A 19,115-nucleotide genomic window follows, 5' to 3' on the forward strand; every position below is an offset into this window, starting at 1 on the left:
TCTCTAGCAACATAATCCAAAAATGCAGTATTTCTAGGAAAGCCCCAGCCTATATGCCAAAATTCCTACATGAAACAAGCAAAACAGGCAAAAGTTCCCACTTCTACATGATTCTAATTTTAAGTAACATTAATTTCTGGCTGATCTTCTAAAGTGCAGGACTAACCCAAACACTCTCTGCTTTGCTCTCTCCCACAGCAAAATAGACATACTGATCCCATCTGCACCTGGGACTTCATTTATAAAGGGCTCAACGACACTTAGAAAAAATAGCTGTGTAAAACACAACTTTCAGCATTGCCAGTTGTGAGCTACTTAGGTATCCCGGAGACTAAGGCTTTATATCATCATAATAATAACAAAAGCAGCCAACATTTGTTGAATGATTACGATTTTCTAAGTACTTTATACATTCCCAGAATAACCATGTGAGACAGAGGCTTTACAAGTGAGAAATCTGTAACTCTGTTAAAAAACATTAAAAAAAAGATTTTACAGATAAAGAAATGTATTACAGCTATGTGGCAAGTTGAGAGAAAACATCATGTAAAACACAGGTACACCTTCTAATACAGAAAACAAGTATTTTTAGAGTGTAAGTCAAAGGACTTTTCCTCTGAAGTAGTCTAGACATCAGCTAATACTTACTGAATCCTGGTTATTTGGCAAATATTGTTATAGACACGTTATTTATGTTACTTCATTTAATCTCGACTCTAAGTAACCTGTGGTTCCCACGAGTTATTTCATATAACTGCTCCAGCGGAAACCCCATCTCAAACTAGCTTAGTAAAAAGTCACCCGAGCTTCTGTGACAGCAGTACGTGAGGCAGCTCCCAGGAAGCGTGGGTTACTGGAAGAGACCTCGGCTCGGTAACTAGTCCACAGCATGGCACGAAGGCAATGGAGAAACACAGCAGTCACACAAACAAAAGTCACACCCCGGGATAGGCTCACTGAGGTACCACCCCTGGCACCACGAGATCCACACCTGGGACACCACGACCAGAGGACAACTTTTTTCCCCATTTCATTTTGATATTTCTCAAACCTGTAGAAAAGTTGGGAAAACATTATTTGAAGTTACAGAAATCATGATTCTTTATCTTTAATCTAGGCTTCAGATGCATCTTCTAGTAAGGACCCTGCACAGGTAAACTGTGGTAAACTCTGCATAATTCCATCGTGACTCAAAGTCCTGGGCCGGGCACCTCGCTGGCCAAGCCTAGGTTACTACACACAGCCCAGCTGCCTGGACTTTCCAGGGTAGAGTCGGGGCCCTGCCTCCTTTCAAGACTTACACCATAGGCGATTCCACCTCTTTCTCCCTCTCCCTCCCTCTCCCAGGTCCCTCTCCTCCTCTGTTTCCTTCCTCCCTCACCATGACTCCCAGGTCTTCCTTGCTTGCTCTTCCTCTTCTCCTCAACTTCTCTTTTTCTAGCCTCTTTTCTATTCCCCCTACCACCTCTTCTTGATGAGCTCATCCAGTCTTACACCTTCCGGTGCAACTAACATATTCCTGGCTCTCAAATTTGTACCACTAGCCCAGACCACAGAACTCCAAAGATGGATACCAACAGATACTGAGATGCCTAACATATGTTAAGCCTAACATATTCAAAACTGAACCTCTGATCTTTCCACCAAAATGTGCTCTACCCATAGTATTCCCCAGTTCTGCTAATGGCAACTTAATCCCTCCAGGGGCTCAGACCAGAAATCTTGGAGCCCTTCTTAACTTTTCTCTCTCACTTCCTCAGAAAATCCCACAGACTCTGTCTTTTAAGATATATCTAGTATTGTCCACTTCTCACCACATTCTCTACCACCACAATGTTGACCCAAGCCATTGAGAGGTTTATTACTACTTAAACTCATTTTCTCATTTAAACAGTGTTAACTCTCACCTACTGACAGATCTCCGGTCTCAACTCTTGCACCCTGAAGCTTATTCTCAACAGAGTGGCCAGAGTGATAGTAATAAAATAGGAGTCAAGTAATGCAAGTTCTCACTCAATCCTCATTGTTGCGATGGCCCCAAAGGCTATTCTGATCTGGCTCCCCCATTTCCTCTCTTACCTCATCTCCTGCTAGTGTCCTCCCAACTTATTCTACTCCAGCCACCTGGTCTCCTCACTTTTCCTTGAACACGTCAGACACATATTCATTTCAGGTTTTTGCACTGGATTTTCCGACTGACTGAAATGCTTTTCCTAAACATATCCGTTTATCAATCAGGGCCCCAGCAAAAACAGACGGTACATTCAAACTGAGTAACTGAGGAGAGTATAATAAAAGAACCATTTGTGAAGGTGGGGCAGAGTTTAAGAAAACCAGCAAGGATAGCGCAGTGTCCCGGGACTAGCAATAACAGAAAGCCATTGCCACCACTAGGCCTGAAGGAGCCTAGTGCAAGCAGAGAGAGTAAGTAGAAAGCTTCCTAAAAGGAACTGTGACCCTTTGTGGAGGAACACAGCAAATCAATGGTAGTCAGACCTGGCAAGGAGTAAGCTGGGGGATAAACATGAAACAAAAATTGACAGAACTAAAAGTAGAACGAGGGGCGCCTGGGTGGCTCAGTTGGTTAAGCGACCGCCTTTGGCTCAGGTCATGATCCTGGAGTCCCTGGATCCAGTCCCGCATCCGGCTCCCTGCTCGGCAGGGAGTCTGCTTCTCCCTCTGACCCTCCTCTCTCTCATATGCGCTCTCTCTCTCTCATTCTCGCTCCCTCAAATAAATAAATAAAATCTTTTTTAAAAGTTTTAAAAAAAGTAGAACGAGATAAATCCATCATCATATTTCGATATTTTAATATATATCTCAGTAACTGATGGAAGAGCGAGAAAAAGAAATAGGATAGGAAAGTTAAGAATCATTTCTCAGCCTTTGGCTAAGATCAACTGGAAAATAGGATAAGGAAGATCTGAAAACACTATTAACTACTCAACATAAATGACCTTTACTGAACACTATATCCAACAAGGACAGAATATTCTTTTTATTTTTATTTATTTATTTATTTTTAAAGATTTTATTTATTTATTTATTTGAGAGAGAGAGAATGAGAGACAGAGAGCACAAGAGGGAAGAGGATCAGAGGGAGAAGCAGACTCCCTGCCGAGCAGGGAGCCTGATGCGGGACTTGATCCCGGGACTCCAGGATCATGACCCGAGCCGAAGGCAGTCGCTTAACCAACTGAGCCACCCAGGCGCCCCAGAATATTCTTTTTAAATGCACATGAAACATTCACTAACTAGATCTTAGGCTGGACCACAAAGCAAATCTTAATAAATTTCAAAGGACTGAAATCATACAAAGTATGTTTTCTGATTAAAACGGAATTAAAAATCAGTAACAAAAAGATAAATGGAAAGTCTTTTGAACATTTGGGAATCAAGCAAAAGACTTCTGAAGATCCAAAGCAATCACAATGGAAATTAGACTTGTTAAGAAATAGGGTAGTGATCAATTAGTCATGTCTGCTGCAGGCAAAGAGAAAAAAATGACATTTGTCCTTCCTGCCTCAACGGTGATATTCTTGGCCACCTTCTGTTACCATGCTATGCTTTTCCTGAATCATCTAATCCATGCCAATGTCCCAACTCTGACCTCTGTACAACTAAAGTCTTAAGTGTCTCCTTTGGCTAAGATCTCTCTCCTGAGTTCCATACCGATCAGTAAGCTACTGGACATGATACTTAACATATTCCAGAGATGACTTTAACATAAGAAAAATGGAACTCTAGATTTTCTGTTGTGTATTGTCCAACCATCTCCAACCAGCTCTACCTCTTATATTCCTATCTCAGTGACTGATGCTTTATTCCCTGGCCTGAAAGGCCTTCCACATCTTTCTCACATCCCTTTCACTTCAGACAACTACTCCTCAAATATCCTCATCTTCCCATTGAACTTTCCCTAACTTTTCCTTTTGCATGCTCTCCACCTCCACCAAGAATCCCATTCCTGTCTTTCTGCTAGCATAGTATCTGGTTCATGTTTCTCACACTGTATTACAATTATTGACTATTATACCTCTACAATAAATGTCTTTAAATTAGGGTACACACTTTTTTTTTATTCTTATGTTAATCCCCATACATTACATCATTAGTTTTAGATGAAGTGTTCCATGATTCATTGCAGTGCTCCATGCAGAATGTGCCCTCCTCAATACCCATCACCAGGCTAACCCATCCTCCCACCCCCCCTCCCCTCTAGAACCCTCAGTTTGTTTTTCAGAGTCCATCGTCTCTCATGGTTCGTCTACCCCTCCGATTTCCCCTGCTTCATTCTTCCCCTCCCACTACCTTCTTCTTCTTTTTTTTTTCTTAACATATATTGCATTATTTGTTTCATAGGGTACACACTTTCTAAGGGTACAGAGCACGGCAATCTTAAGGAGATCAGTTTTTCAGATCCTCACTTCCATGTGTTCTTCCCTAACACTGATCTGACTGAGAACTGGCCCTGCAGGTTCTCCATTCCCACAGGCTCTTTCAGGAGCCCTCCCACTTATTTCTCTATGATGGATGCTGCATTGCTCCAGGGGACTAAACAAATGAGACATATTACATTATGGTTTAGGAGAAGCCTCTTTTAAAGTTTATTCAAATCAACATACACCTGCCTAGGAATAGTTTCTTCATGTCTTATAAATTCCTACTAAAAGCGAAGAGTAGCTTTAGAAATGGCTGGTCTATTTTGGCCTGTGTTGTCCTGTGTCGGATATAGTACAGAGCAGAGTAGGGAAGTGAGAGTTAATACTGTCAAATAATCCAAGGTGGGAGAGCTCTGCGTGCAAAGCAAAGAAAGCTTCAAAAACTGGCTTTTCACATACTTAAAGGTAAGCTGTTTTTTCAGCTTTTCTCAATACTTATCTTGAGAACATACTCTTCATATGAACACACACACACAAAGGCACCTCTGAACATCTAAAGCAGTACATATAATTGATGCTGATCCATTTTAAAGTAATTGAAATAGTTTTCAATACTACTAAAATTTTCACAATACATTGGATAAAAACCACAGAGAAAACTTTTAATGTTTCTTTCAGATCAGATGTTTATCTTTCAAAAATGTAGTTAAAAATTTCTCAAATGTCGTCATGAAATATTCATTCCAATTATAGTCATTCCTCATCTTATAAATGGCTGCTTTCTAACTCTTATTATGAAAATGTTCTATACTAGTTTCTCAATCAGTTAGTTTTCATTTCACTAAATAAAATGTCAAAAATTTGATCATGAGGTCTAAAACTGATGAATTTATTTCTGATTTTTATACATGACTTTAATTGTACTCTAAAGCCCATGAACAAAGTTCACTACACATTTAATAGAACAATACCATGCCTTCTACCATAGTCTTTATATAAATAACTTATTTTAACTGCTATTACATTACTTAGTATAAATTAAAGAACAAAACTGCATGACCATATATTATGAAATAGGTAATTTAAATATGTAACCACTAGATTCCTTTATTCTTGTCTTTATTGTATTTAGTAATTGAGCCTATAAAATGTGGCCAGTAATTCATCTTTCAGTGGCTTTTAAAACATTCCTTAAAATATACATCAACAGTCATTTGAATTGAAAGGAAAAATACTTTTTTCTGCCAGAAAGTCTAATTTAGCTGATTGAATTGATAGTTACAGATTATCCTTTTTAATTATGAAAATTAAAATTTGATAAAAAATGTACTTAAACATATGATAAAAGCATTTTCTCAAAAAAATACTGTATTGGCAAAGGTCTGATGAATGAAAGGTTAATTTTATCAACTCTTTCTGAGTACATTAAACTAAACAAGCAGCCTCTTTGTGAGGAAATAACCATAGCCATCTGATAAATTTTGGTAATGCCTTCTTAGCGAACCTTCCAGAAACGGAGGCAGGAGTGATTCTACTGGCTAGGTTAGCGACTCTACATGCAAGTCAAGTGCTTTCCAATTCTTTGCTTTGAACAAAACTGAAAAGGCTATAATCAAGTTGTCAGTTGATAGATCACTAAAAATAACATTTTTGATAATTAATCAACATATTATTTTTGGCTTGTAAGTAAAAAGTCTATGAAGAATTGAGTGATACTGGTATATCAAAATTGTTTACATTGCAGCAGTAATTAATATTCAATTAGGGACTATTAATTACACTAATTAATATTTAACTGGGGGAAAGCACCACTCATGTTATTAACAGGTATGTTTCCATAAAATTTTAGGTTTTTTAGAAATCTGAAACATATTGATATTCTTGTGAACAACTCTGCTTTAATAACTGTAATGACAGACATGTTTTAACATTAGACATTTTTTGTTGCAGAAAAATATGATAAAGACAAAACATTTCAAGAAAAAAATATTTAGATAAAATCATGAGGAGTAAATGTAATTGAAATTGGAATACAAATTCAAGGAGATAAAAAAATAATGTAAACTTTCTGACAGTTAAATAAGAGCTTTTTATCTATTTTTCAAAACAGAGATAGTGGCTAACAAATTACTAGGATATTCTGATTCCATTTAAAAGATACACTTTTTTTTTTTAAAGATTTTATGTATTTATTTGACAGAGAGAGAGAGACAGCAAAAGGGAACACAAGCAAGGGAAGTGGGAGAGGGAGAAGAAGGTCTGCACCGAGCAGGGAGCCCAATGTGGGGCTCGATCCCAGAACCTTGGGATCATGACCTGAGCAGAAGGCAGACGCTTAAAGACTGAACCACCCAGGCGCCCCAAAAGATACACTTTGACTGTTAGCAATTTTTGTTTTAAATGTCAATATTTACAACACACTGGAAACACCATACTCTGCAACTATTTATTCTTACCGGGAAAATTTCTAGGTATACGAAGGGATACATATTTGCAAAATCCTTTTAGGAGATAAGTGAGAAAAATGTTTGAAGATCACTGTTCAGTCTATAAGGCCATAGCATTTTGTGAGCAGGACCTAAGTTTTAATCACGTTTGTACTTATAGTGCCAAAAATAGTATCTTAAACCAAGCAGGTGTTCAATAAATGTTTGAAAAATGAATAGATGAATGATTATAACTTTTAATTAAATACTATTTTCTTAATTGAGTATTGTTTTAAGCCCCAGCTCTCCGATTTTCTGTATTCTTTGAGAACAGCCTACCTTTCAAAATGCTCAGAAATCAAGTCATTTGTAAAAAATTCATTTGAATGAAGTAGTATAAGTATTAATCTAAAGGGAAATGAAGATACTTATCATAACACAATAGGTAACATAACTTAGGCAGAAGAAACTAATGTATACCATTCCTCAAATACACTATTTTAGTTAAGTGCAATCATTTTTTAAAAAAGATTTTAGTTAATAAGATAATGGAAATTATTAGAATAACTAAAAGGAATTAACAAGTACAGACTGTTATAGAATATGCTCTTGAGCGCCTGGGTGGCTCAGTTGGTTAAGCGACTGCCTTCAGCTCAGGTCATGATCCTGGAGTCCCTGGATCGAGTCCCGCATCGGGCTCCCTGCTCGGCAGGGAGTCTGCTTCTCCCTCTGACCTTCCCCCCTCTCATGTACTCGCTCTCTCTCATTCTCTCTCTCTCAAATAAATAAATAAAATCTTTAAAAAAAAAAAAAAGAATATGCTCTTAACATTTAATTACATTTATTATTACAATTAATGCAAAAAAAAAAAAAAAACCCACATATAACTCAGATTAACCTAAATCCTGTATAGCACAAACTGTCACATAAATACTACTACCAATAAAATGATATATATTTTTTTCAGGCATGGAAAGTATGGACTTGAAAATTAAAAGCCGTGAAAAGAATCCAAAAGATAAAAGCTCCCAAAGGAAATTAAATTTAAGGCTCATTTAGAGTAATAAGGCTTGCTTTTATCACTTGCAATGATCCTAATTTAAAGGAATTTCCCAAAGGTTTGTAGGAAAATAATTTCTATATTCAAACAATAATTAATAATATCTTTTAAATAACACTTATTCTTCTACTAACTCCTTTGGATATTATGTACTTGATTTTTAGCAGACAGCTGTTTTGTTTTACCTGCTCAATATTCTTTCCCCTTTTGACAATAGAATCCCTCTCTCCAGTGGGGAAACCCATCCCATTTGGTTTGGGTAGGGTACCACTCATTCCACCCTTTACCCCTGCACCAAAACCTCCAGAAGTAAGTATCCTGCACAACCCCTGCCAGAACATTCCACCATCTGGCCACAGTGATTGGTTTAGGCACACGATCCAAGGTTGGCCAATAACTGTTCTCACCTGGATTTTTGCCGGAGCTCACAGGAAAAGATGTTCTCTCTTCTAACAGTGTGAATTATAAGGACGATCAAAATCTGGGGCTGTCAGCAAGGCTATCACTGCTACTACTTGAAGAAATCCTGGCAGATGCTGAAACCAATACAGCAAAAAGCAAATCCAACAAATGGAGAGTGGAAAGTGGGGGAACCATGGGGAAAGGCAGAGAGAACCCTAAAAATATTTGAACATCCTGTATCTAGCCTACAACCATTGGACCTCCCACCTATGTGAACCATGTTTTTCTATGCACATTTTCCTCCGAGGAAAGGAAATCACTCCTGGTTAAGAACCACTGATTTAGTGTCACCATTTTTTTTTTTTTAAGATTTTATTTATTTTTCAACAGAGAGAGAGGGAACACAAGCAGAGGGAGTGGGAGAGGGAGAAGCAGGCTTCCCGCGGAGCAGGGAGCCCTATGTGGGACTTATCCCAAGAGCCTGGGATCATGACCTGAGCTGAAGGCAGACGCTTAACGACTGAGCCACCCAGGCGCCCACCATTTTTTTTTAATACAAAAATTAGACCCAAGAGAAAACCAAATATATCAGCAAATTCCAGGTTAGTCTGCATGTTCCTAACACAGGTCTTCCTAACGATTTATTAGGTAACAACTGTTTGGGGATCTTACTGCTAAATTATTTAATATACAAGGGTCACAATGTCCTCAGAGTCACAATAGCCTGCTGCAGGTTCAGGGTAGTTAATAATTTCCCCAAAGTTCAATACCCAGTAAATACAGATCTAAAACCATAGTGCAGTTTTTCCCTTTACACTATATTTCTCAGTTGAGCAAGAGTTCTCTATTTCCCCTCCCCAAAGTCATTAATTCTATTGTAGCCCAAGAATAAAATCTTAAAATCACAAAAAAAATGCATCATGGATGGATGTCTATTGCACTTTTTATATATTTAAAAATAGACGACCTGCAGCTCCTGGCTGGCTCAGTCGGTAGAGCATCCGACTCTTAATCTCGGGGTTGTGAGTTCAAGCCCCACATTGGGTGTAGAGATTACTTAAATAAATAAATAAATACATACATACATACAACCTGAATGTCTAAGAATGGGAAACTGGTAGAATAAATTATATGGATAAATACATGAACTTAATATATACTTAAAAGAATCATGTATAGCAATATTTATCATTTTGTTAATATGTTCACAATAATGGTTAAGTGAGAATAAATTATAAAACATACATGATCCCATTTTTTAGAAAAGAAATACATATTTATACAAATAGATATTATATGTATTTTTACAAAATTTGCTAATGTTAATACCAAAAAGTTGACAATTACGACTTTGCATGGGAGAATTAGGTCTTAAGGGATTTGTATTTCACTTTCCTACAATGAACATAAATTTCCTGCACAAAAAGTATTTTTAAATATTTCTTTAAACAAATGTATTTCATACACAAAGTCATAAAGACAGAACAGTGAATCCTTTTAATAACAATGGTGTTAAATGACAGCACTAAACATGTCATGGTAGATTTATACAGTTATGTTCCCAAGTTTATCATCTGATCTTGCTCTATGGTATATCTAAACCTGTTTAATGTCAGAGTCCTACTGAACCAATTCGTTTGGCTCCATCTGTGAAAACACCAATAATCTTTATTGAAAACTCTAGGATGGCCATCGGGTTTCCTTGCTCAGCGGGGAGCCTGCTTCTCCCTCTCCCTCTGCCTGCTGCTCCCCCTGCTTGTGCTCTCTCTCTCTGACAAATAAATAAATAAAATCTTTTAAAAAAAGAGAACTCTTTGCAGTTGCTAACCTCCTTGTAAATCTCTTTGTTCCTAAAACTAAGAGACAATACTATTTATTGAAGTATAAAGATATAAAGAACTTACAAATTATGGATACTTAAACTATCCAATAGCAAAAGATAAAAAGCAGTGGGTTTGGGGATTTTTTTTTTTTTTTTTTAACATAAACGACCCTCTCCTCCTTCTGCTTACAAGGCTTTATGAAGCTCCTATCTTGAAAGCCAACAAGGCAATCCCAGCCTCTCCTGCTCCTTCTCTGTATGAATTTTAGCGTTATAAGCCACTGAGTGCTTATTATTAGGTACAAAATGTTGACAGGCACCAAAAGGAATATAAAGACAAATATAATAAGACATACATACAATCCAGGAGAGATAAGAACAGTATATGATGTCAATCTACTGCTTATGTACCTTGTTGCTCTGTTTCCAAACTACTAGCAAGCAAGGTCAGTTACATGCAGAGAGATGAGTTACTGGTCACGTGTGTATGCAGCTGGGAGAATCTTTCCAACCTAAACTGTAACTCACCGCAGCATAGTGCTATTTGTGGTTTTATTTTATCTGTGTATGACCTCTGGTTCAAACTGAGACACTCCAAACTTGATGGCCAACATTACGTCCCAGGGTAGCCAAGAGCTTGCCTCCTGTTTACTTAGCTCTCAATTGTTCTTTTCTTTTTTTTTAAAGATTTTATTTATTTATTTATTTATTTGAAAGAGAGAGACACAGCAAGAGAGGGAACATGAGCAGGGGGAGTGGGAGAGGGAGAAGCAGGCTTCCCACTGAGCAGGGAGTCCAATGTGGGGCTCAATCCCAGGACCCTGGGACCATGACCCGAGCCAAAGGCAGACGCCTAACAACTGAGCCACCCAGGTGCCCCTAGCTCTCAATTGTTCTTAATAGAATTCATATCTCTGGTGAGGTTCCAACTACATTCATCCACCATCCTCCTACCTTCAACCTTGCAGCAGCAAGGCAAGTAGGTTTAGCACAATTTATTCCTTGTGATATGATCCTGCTAGGGTCAGTGACTGAGTCTAAGAAGTTAATATGTTGTCTGTAATGTGTTCATGAGTCTCACATTTGAAGCAAACCCTGTACTTTGATTTGCAGGACATAATTTTGAGGACATTTTTAATGTTTTTATAATCAACATGTATTATTCTTGTACAAAGAACAATTTTTTTAAGTTCATATCAATTAACTTTTTTCCATATGCCTACCCAGCTAGTTCTGACAGTTCTAGACCTAAAATAACTGGTTTCAATTTCACCTAAAGCCAAGGAAACAGAAAAACCTTCGTATAGCTGAAAATACATATTCTAAGAATTATAAAGAAGTTAACTTTTATTGAACATTAATATGTGGCAGGAATTACATGAAATAAGTAAATCCTCAGAACAATCCTGTCAAGTGTACTCTCCTTATCCTCATTTTACAGTTAAGAAAACTGGGATACAACACCTGCCGTGTGATGAACACTGGGTGTTATATGCAACTAATGAATCATTGAACACTACATCAAAAACTAATGATGTACTATATGTTGGCTAACTGAACATTAAAAAAAAAAAAAAAAAAAGACACCTGGGACACAAAATTAAGTAACCCACCCTCAAGTCTCCATATCCAGACAATGCAAAAATGGACTCCAACCCATTTTTTTAACGCCAACCTGTTTGTTTCACTCCAAAGCCCAAGTTAAAGATTATGCTGCACTTCTACCCTTGTCCTCTCTGCTTTCTAGGACAAAGAAGCAACAAACAAACAAAAACCTCTAACAGGTAAACAAACACCATAGAAGTCACAATAACCGATAAAGGGGCAAAATTTGAAATCACAACTCTACACAGGAGAAAGAAAAAAAACATTTGTTGAATGAATGAATGAATGAATGGATGGATGGATGGATGGATGGATGGAAGGTATGGGACCTAAACTTCCTGGCAAGGAAAATTATTGGGGCAGAGTTGCAAGAGGAACAATGAAACCTGCAACTTCATAGTAAAAACCTCCATTATTCTAAGCAACAGTGACACTGACAACATCTTGCTTAGAATCACTTTGCCATTCAAGAGCAGCAACAACATCCATCCCTCCCCTTAACCAGCACAAATGCTCTAATTCCAACATACAACAACAACAACAATAAAAGATTCCTAAAACCAGCTCTGGTAGATCCAAACAAACAAGCAAAACAGAAACAAAGCAAAGCAAAACAAACAAACAAAAAAACAAAAACTGAGCTTAGGAATCAGAGCACGTGATTCTAAAGCAGTCACTAGTTAGCTATGTGATCTCCTTAAGTCACTTTTCCCTTCTGGGTCTCAATTATTCAATTGTACAGTCGTGAGTTTTAAACTTAAGTCGTGATTTTCAGCTCTAATAAGATGTGAGCACTGTGAGAAAGGAAAACCCCTGGAAAAGTTAGAAAGGCTTGTGTATACGTTTAAAACACTGTGACAATGGGATCCTTGGCGAGAATGCACACTTCTAAGCCGCCACTAGCCCTGGCTGGAACAAAACACAACCCGGCTTCCAGGCCCTTGAGACTCGGAAGGCAAGGTCAAGTCCAGGTTTCAACAATTCCTGAGGGCTGCTGCGTGAACCCCAGCGAGTACTGTAATCCAAATCAGCATCGTGGGGGTAAAAGCAACAGTGAGGGAAGGGGAATGCACTATTCCGGGTCATCAGAAACCTTAGCGCCGCTCCCTCGGGACTACAGACTGAGGCCCAGAGAGGGCAAGCGCCTGGCCCCGCGTTACACAGCAGTGAGCCGCGAGACCGGGACGTGAACCTCTCTGTCTGGGCTTCCCGCGCAGCGCTCCTTCCCAAGCGGCGCGGCAGGGAGTGGGGCGCAGTGGGGTGCAGAGGAGCGCGGTCCCCCCTCCCCCCGCACAGACAGCAAGGGCGTCCCGGGGTTACCTGTGTCGGCCCCCGCCCCGGCATGCAGCAGTCTGACCTCCGACCACCTCCCGTCGCCGCCGGGCCTGCCCCGCACCACCTGTCGCAGGAGCAGCCGCACGCGCCGCGCCGCCGGGCCGCCGTGGCCGCCTGGCGCCCCGAGGAGCAGAAGCCGGGACTGCATGGCACCGGGGAGGGGGGCCGTCGCCGGGGAGCGGGTCCCGCGCGAGCCGCGTCCGGGACAGGGAGCGTGAGGCGGCGCGGCGAGAGGGACAGGAAGCGGCACCGCGCCGAGTCCGCCGGAAACTCCTTCCCCCGGCGCGGCCGGCTCCGCGCTGCCGGGCCGGCTGGGCCCAGGCGGGCGGAGGGATCCCGCGGAGCGCGAGCCGCGGGATCCCGCACCGGCCGCCGGGGGTCGACCGCCGAGCGGGCCGGCGGAGTGCTGAGCCCGGCCCGCCGCCCGGGTGCTCGTGCGGCGCAGCGGCGGGGCCTGGGCTGCATGGCTGGCCTCGCCCGCACCTGCGTCGGTTCGCCTGGATTCACCAGGCCGGCCTCCAGTCGGTACCGGGTGGTCCGTAAACTCTGAGTTCAGGAAATGCCCCAGGGTTTTAGGATGCAACTCTTCAGATGCAAGTCTTCGTTTCTTGGTTAATGGCCCAGTCTTACTATACTGCGCTTTCCCTGTACGTTGCTTCAGATCCTTTTCAGAAATTGCGTACGTATTCTCGAGATTGCGGGAACTTTCACCTATTTCTTTTTTTTTTTTTTTTTAAGATTTTATTTATTTATTCATGAGAGATAGAGAGAGAGAGAGGCAGAGGGAGAAGCAGGCTCCCCGCGGAGCAGGGAGCCGGATGCGGGACTCGATCCCAGGACCCGAAGGCAGAGGCTTAACCGACTGAGCCACCCAGGCGTCCCTCACCTATTTCGATTCATTGTAACCATACCTGTGTTTCCATACAGTATTTGAAAGCCTTATCCTTTATCTTTTTTTTTTCTGTATGTGTATTATCATGTCTTATATTCTAAATGCAAAAGTCACATCTTAGTGATATACACAAATGGCCAAAATATCAGAAAGGACCCAAATCAAGCACTTGTTCATTCTGCAGTGGAAGAGTTATATAAATATAACTTCTGTCTTTAGTAAGAGGAAAAAAGTAGGACACTGGCCAAAGGTGGAAGAGCACACATAAAGCAAACTAAGCATCTCCAAAATGTCAGGAGTGAGTTGACCAAGGCAAAGTGTTTAAATCAATACAAAGCAAACAGCAAACAAAAAGAATGCAGAAGGCTTCACTTGCAGCTAGAGGCCTTGGTAATTCTGGAGCTGTCACTCTCTTTAATGGTGCACCTACTATGTCATAACCCTGTGACAGGTGCTGAGAGGTGATAGGAGGCTGTGAAAGAAAAGCTGAGCTGGATAAGGCTTTGTGCATCTTGCTGAGGACCTAAGGGGTGAAGGCTGAAACAGGCTTTTAACCTAGTTAGGACACAGTGAAAATAAAGGTAAATGTTTGCATAGTGTATTACATCGTTTCACGTGTATGTTCTCATATCATCTTCACTAGAGCCCTATGTGACTGCTAGGGGGAAATGACAGAAATGCAAGATGTTAACAGTGTATGAAATGTTTGTCCCACTTTGTGTTCATACTATGTGCCAGGCCTTGTGCTAAATACTTCAGTGCAATACTTCATTTCACACTTTGATTGAGGTACTATTATTATCCTCTATTTTACAGGTGAAGACACTGAGGCTGGAAAAGTGAAGTCTTGATCAGGACATCTCTATGTAATCTTGCTGGAATCTGGCATACACTTGAGACAGTAGAAGAACAATGTGAGGAAACTGAGCAAAATGACTGATGTAAGCACTAAGAGCTCTTGGAGTTGAGACAATGGGGAAATCAATACAGGTTACAGCATTCAAGCATTCAGCAACATTTTTCAAGCAACTGTTGGATAAACAGTACCCTACTAGGTACTGTTCAGCAATGGGCCCACATCCAGTACAGAAAACAAACCTACAAATGAAGAATTGCAATACAATGAGATCCATGTTTAGGATATTTAGACTCAAGATACTCTGGGGTGATGTGCTTCACCAGGGAGTGGTCAGAGGTTTCACGGAGAGTTTAAAATGGGTCTTGAAGGATATTTGAGAGTTTTTCAAGGGGAGAAAAGGGTAAGTCATATCTGGCAGAGGGAAGAGCATGTACAAAGGTACGGAAAGCTGGACATAACATGACAAGACTGAGAATCAGAGAGTGATTCACTGTGTCAGGAGGTCAAGTACATAAAATTTGTAGAGATAAGACTGGAAAGAGAAATTGGGGCCGTGTTGTATATGAGGTGAAAGAGTTTACATATTATCCTCCAGGAAATGGGAAAATGAAGATATTTTAGAGTGACAAATCTGCAGTGTGAAGGAAAAATTTGAGCCAGAGAAAAGGTAACACCTGAGCTTTACTTTGAATGCCACTTTAGATTTGGATAAACAAAGAAGTGGATATTAGAGCATGAGCAGAGGCTTAGAGTCCTGACAAGCAAGTCCTGACAGGGACGATGAGACCAGCCAGGTGAGAAAGGCGTAATCTTAGAGAACAGGGGCGGGAAGAAAAGATTATACAATGAAGAATCTTGAATGGCTGTTTGAAGTTGGAAATTTGGACTTCATCGTATAGGCAGATTGCATAGCCACTGGATGTTTTGATCATGTTTTCGATGTGACATGAATTGTGAATTGAGTAAGGAACAAAGGAAGCATCAAATTCTAGCTATGTGGCAGTAAAAATAGTCTCTGCTTACAGTAATGAACCCCTGTTGGTGGCAATGAGTCTGAATCGGAAAAAGTAGACCTCAGCAATGTTTGAAAGATAAACCAGAGGTCTTCAGTTTTAAAAGATGCCTATCACAACCTCTGTGTAATTTCTCTCAAGTTCTCACTGAAATAACTAGTCATATACTTTTAAAAAACCATACTACCAAAAACTGGTATTGATTGTTAATCTTTTTTCCAGAGTCCAGAAGGAATATTTTTCCTACCATATTAATGTAACTGGATGGGAAATTAGACTAATAATCCATCCCTGTTATGCCCTGTTTTAAAAAGGTAGGTGCTTCATCCCTCTTTACTGTTCGCCCTCCTAAGAAATCATAGGTCCACACCAGTGGTTCCCAGATTTCAGTGTGCATCCCGATCATCTAGAGAATTGTTAAAATGTAGATTCTCAGGCTTCACTCCCCACCCCCACCCTGAGATTCTGACTCAGTAGGTCTGAAAAGCCCAAGAATATGCATTTTTAGCAATATCTATAGGAGATCACCTGCATGCCACACATTTTAGTCACAAAACTAGATAACAGTTCTCTCCATTGTTCTGTTTTGCTGCTAAAGCTGTCTTCTAAAACAATTTGTAAGTACTCTCCCCTTATCTACAAACAATTAAAATAAAATAAAATAATAAAATAAAATAAAAACCGAAGAAGGAATTGGAGAAAAGAGGAAAGAAGAGAAAAGATGATGGCCCCTTTATATCATGACATGTTTTTAGACAAGGACATGGCAGGAATAGCAGCCCTGAGAATACTTTGAACTAGGCTTTCTTGAAATCCCATCTATTCAGAGTGTGGGAAGGAACCCAAAGGAACCACAAGAGCCAAAGCCTGCTAGATCTTAAGATCTGTGAAGGGAATTTGACCACCACACAAGTGGACAGACAAGAGGGCCAAAGACAATTCGACCAGTCTGTCCGCTGGTAAAGACCAGGTAAGGATCAATGGAATATTCTATATCCAAAAATAAGTAAAAAGGAGAAAAATGGAATCCATTTTAAAAATACTGTGAGACAAAGAAAATAAAAATAGCATGTCAATTCAAAAGATAGGTAAATCACTGAAAATTTATTACAGTGATGAGGGGGTAAAATGCTGCTTGTCATGGTTAAGGATGTAAGAATACATAGCCTTTATGAAATAAGAGTGAGCAAGAACATGAGAAGTTGAGAGAGATGAGTAAGGTAAGAAATATACACTGGAGGAACACCACCACCCACACAAAATACTCAATAACACTGGATAAAATATTTTAAAACAGCACTTAAAATGAATTAGTAAGCTTATAAGAAAGTAGGAAAAATTCCCTAAATTCAGGAATAAAGCTGGAGGAAGAGTCTGGGAGGTTGAGGAATCACGAAAGGTTGTGGATGCCCTGAAAACATCTACTCTCCCAGGTGCCTATAGCTGTAGGTGACACACAGGACAAAGAGTAGATTGAAGACCCCAGCATAAAGCCAGGGTGGGAAAAGGGCTACACAATTAGCTAAATGGTAGACTAGGAGAAAAAATTGCTGAGGTAGACAATAAGGCATCACACCTATCTGCTTGATTCTAGGTAGAACTTTTTTTTCTTTAATAACTTGTGGCTTCTATCTGAAACTCAGGTGGGTTTGATGCCTGAATATAGAGTATTTGCTTGTTATAAAGAAAATATCGCCAATAATTTTAATTTAGGTTGACTCAGTAAATATATAGGATATTTGCACAGCACCGTTAACAAGTTTTTTTTTGTTTTTTTTTTAAAGATTTTATTTATTTATTTGACAGAGAGAGACACAATGAGAGAGGGAACACAAGCAGGGGGAGTGGGAGAGGGAGAAGCAGGCTTCCCGCCGAGCAGGGAGCCCGATGTGGGGCTCGATCCCAGAACCCTGGGATCATGACCTGAGCCGAAGGCAGACGCTTAACGACTGAGCCACCCAGGTGCCCCTAACAAGTTTTATTTGATTAAAATACAGAAAAAATAGCAAGCATAAATTGGAGAGTGCACATTATCTGCAAGAACAAATAGAACATTAGAAATTAGTTATGTTAAAGGCCATAAAGTAAGTTTCAACAAAAATCAAAGAACAGAGAACACAATTTTGGATCTTAATGCAATTAAGCAAGAAATCAATTTTATGACATTTTTTAAAAATAGATATGCTTCTGTATACTAATGGATCAAAGAAGAAAATAAAATTAGAAAACACTTGGAACTGAACATTAATGAAAATGTCTCCAATTAAATCCTGTGATGTGGATCTAAAGCTTTACTGTGCTTAGAGGCTAAAATTAATGGACTAATCTTTCAACTTAAGTATAAAAAAGAAAAACACATTAAATCCAAAGGAAGTTGAAAGAAAGAATACTAAAGACAAAAATTAAAGACTTGAAAAACAAAGATAAGAGAATCAACAAAAAAAAAAATTAGCTATGTGTAAAGACCAATTTTTGTAGCAGAAATAAAATGAACTCAAGAGAGGGGTTGGAAAATAAAGTTGCATTAGTCTCCCAGAAAAAGGAACAGAAATATTGAGAAAAGGAAAAGAAAACGTTTAAAAATTAAAGGATCCGTCCAGGAGTTCTAATGAATGAGTTCCAGAGTTCAAGAGTTCCTGAAGTAGAGAACACAATGAACAGGGAAGGAAATCATCAATATTGAAGAAAATTCCCCAGAAATGAAGGAAGCAAGTTTTCAGATTAAAAAGGCTTAGCCAAAGGAAGCTGTTTGTGAAATTTCAGTAAAGTGACAACAAAGAAAGACATTTGCTAGCTTTCAGGGAGAAAATCAAGCTTTACATCAAGAATTAAGAATCAGAATAGCATTGGACTTCCAAAGTCATAGCCAAAGGGAAAAGAGAGAGACAGTATACCCCCAGGTGCCTGTTTACAAAACATAATAAAGATGCAAATAAGAAAACTTTTTTATTTTACTTTTGCACTGAGTTACAATATTTAAGTTTGTTGAATGTATAAATGGCGTATTTTTTATTTATGGGTACATTAGGGCAAGAAGTATATTCTCTATACATTATACTTGCCCCTGGGAGAAGTTTGTCTGCTATAACAATAGTGGACGCCAGAAGACAATGAAGCAATGCCTTCAAAATTCTGAAAGAAAATTATTTTCAAGAATTACATACCCAGCCAAACTATCAATTAAGAGTGAAGGTAAAAGAAACATTTTCAGACATGTAAAAATCTCAAAAACAATGTATTTTGATGCACCTTTCCTCAGGAAGAGAGAGAGGAAGCCAAGAAAGAGGAAGACATTTGACATAGGGAGATAAAGATGTGA

At 39.5% G+C, this 19,115-nt stretch overlaps 1 protein-coding gene and 1 long non-coding RNA gene across 6 annotated transcripts in view; one reads left to right on the plus strand and one right to left on the minus strand.

The window, feature by feature from the left end:
- The window catches only part of VWA8 (von Willebrand factor A domain containing 8), a 345,308-nt gene extending 332,025 nt beyond the window's left edge, over positions 1–13,283 (minus strand). For all 5 annotated transcript variants that reach the window (XM_035003301.1, XM_035003300.1, XM_035003303.1 and 2 more), the window contains exon 1: positions 13,018–13,283. In XM_035003301.1, coding sequence (XP_034859192.1) covers positions 13,018–13,180 — 163 coding nt within the window. In that variant the 5' untranslated portion in view covers positions 13,181–13,283. The remainder of the gene's footprint in view (positions 1–13,017) is intronic.
- An 85-nt stretch (positions 13,284–13,368) lies between these two features.
- LOC118009386 lies at positions 13,369–17,472 on the plus strand. The gene is made up of 2 exons (XR_004678909.1): positions 13,369–13,711; positions 14,741–17,472. It is a non-coding gene; the product is annotated as an uncharacterized LOC118009386 (long non-coding RNA).
- The last annotated feature ends 1,643 nt before the right edge of the window (positions 17,473–19,115 follow it).

Source organism: Mirounga leonina, unplaced genomic scaffold, assembly GCF_011800145.1.
Source record: "Mirounga leonina isolate KUSES-001 unplaced genomic scaffold, KU_Mleo_1.0 Mir_127, whole genome shotgun sequence".
NCBI lineage: Eukaryota > Metazoa > Chordata > Mammalia > Carnivora > Phocidae > Mirounga > Mirounga leonina.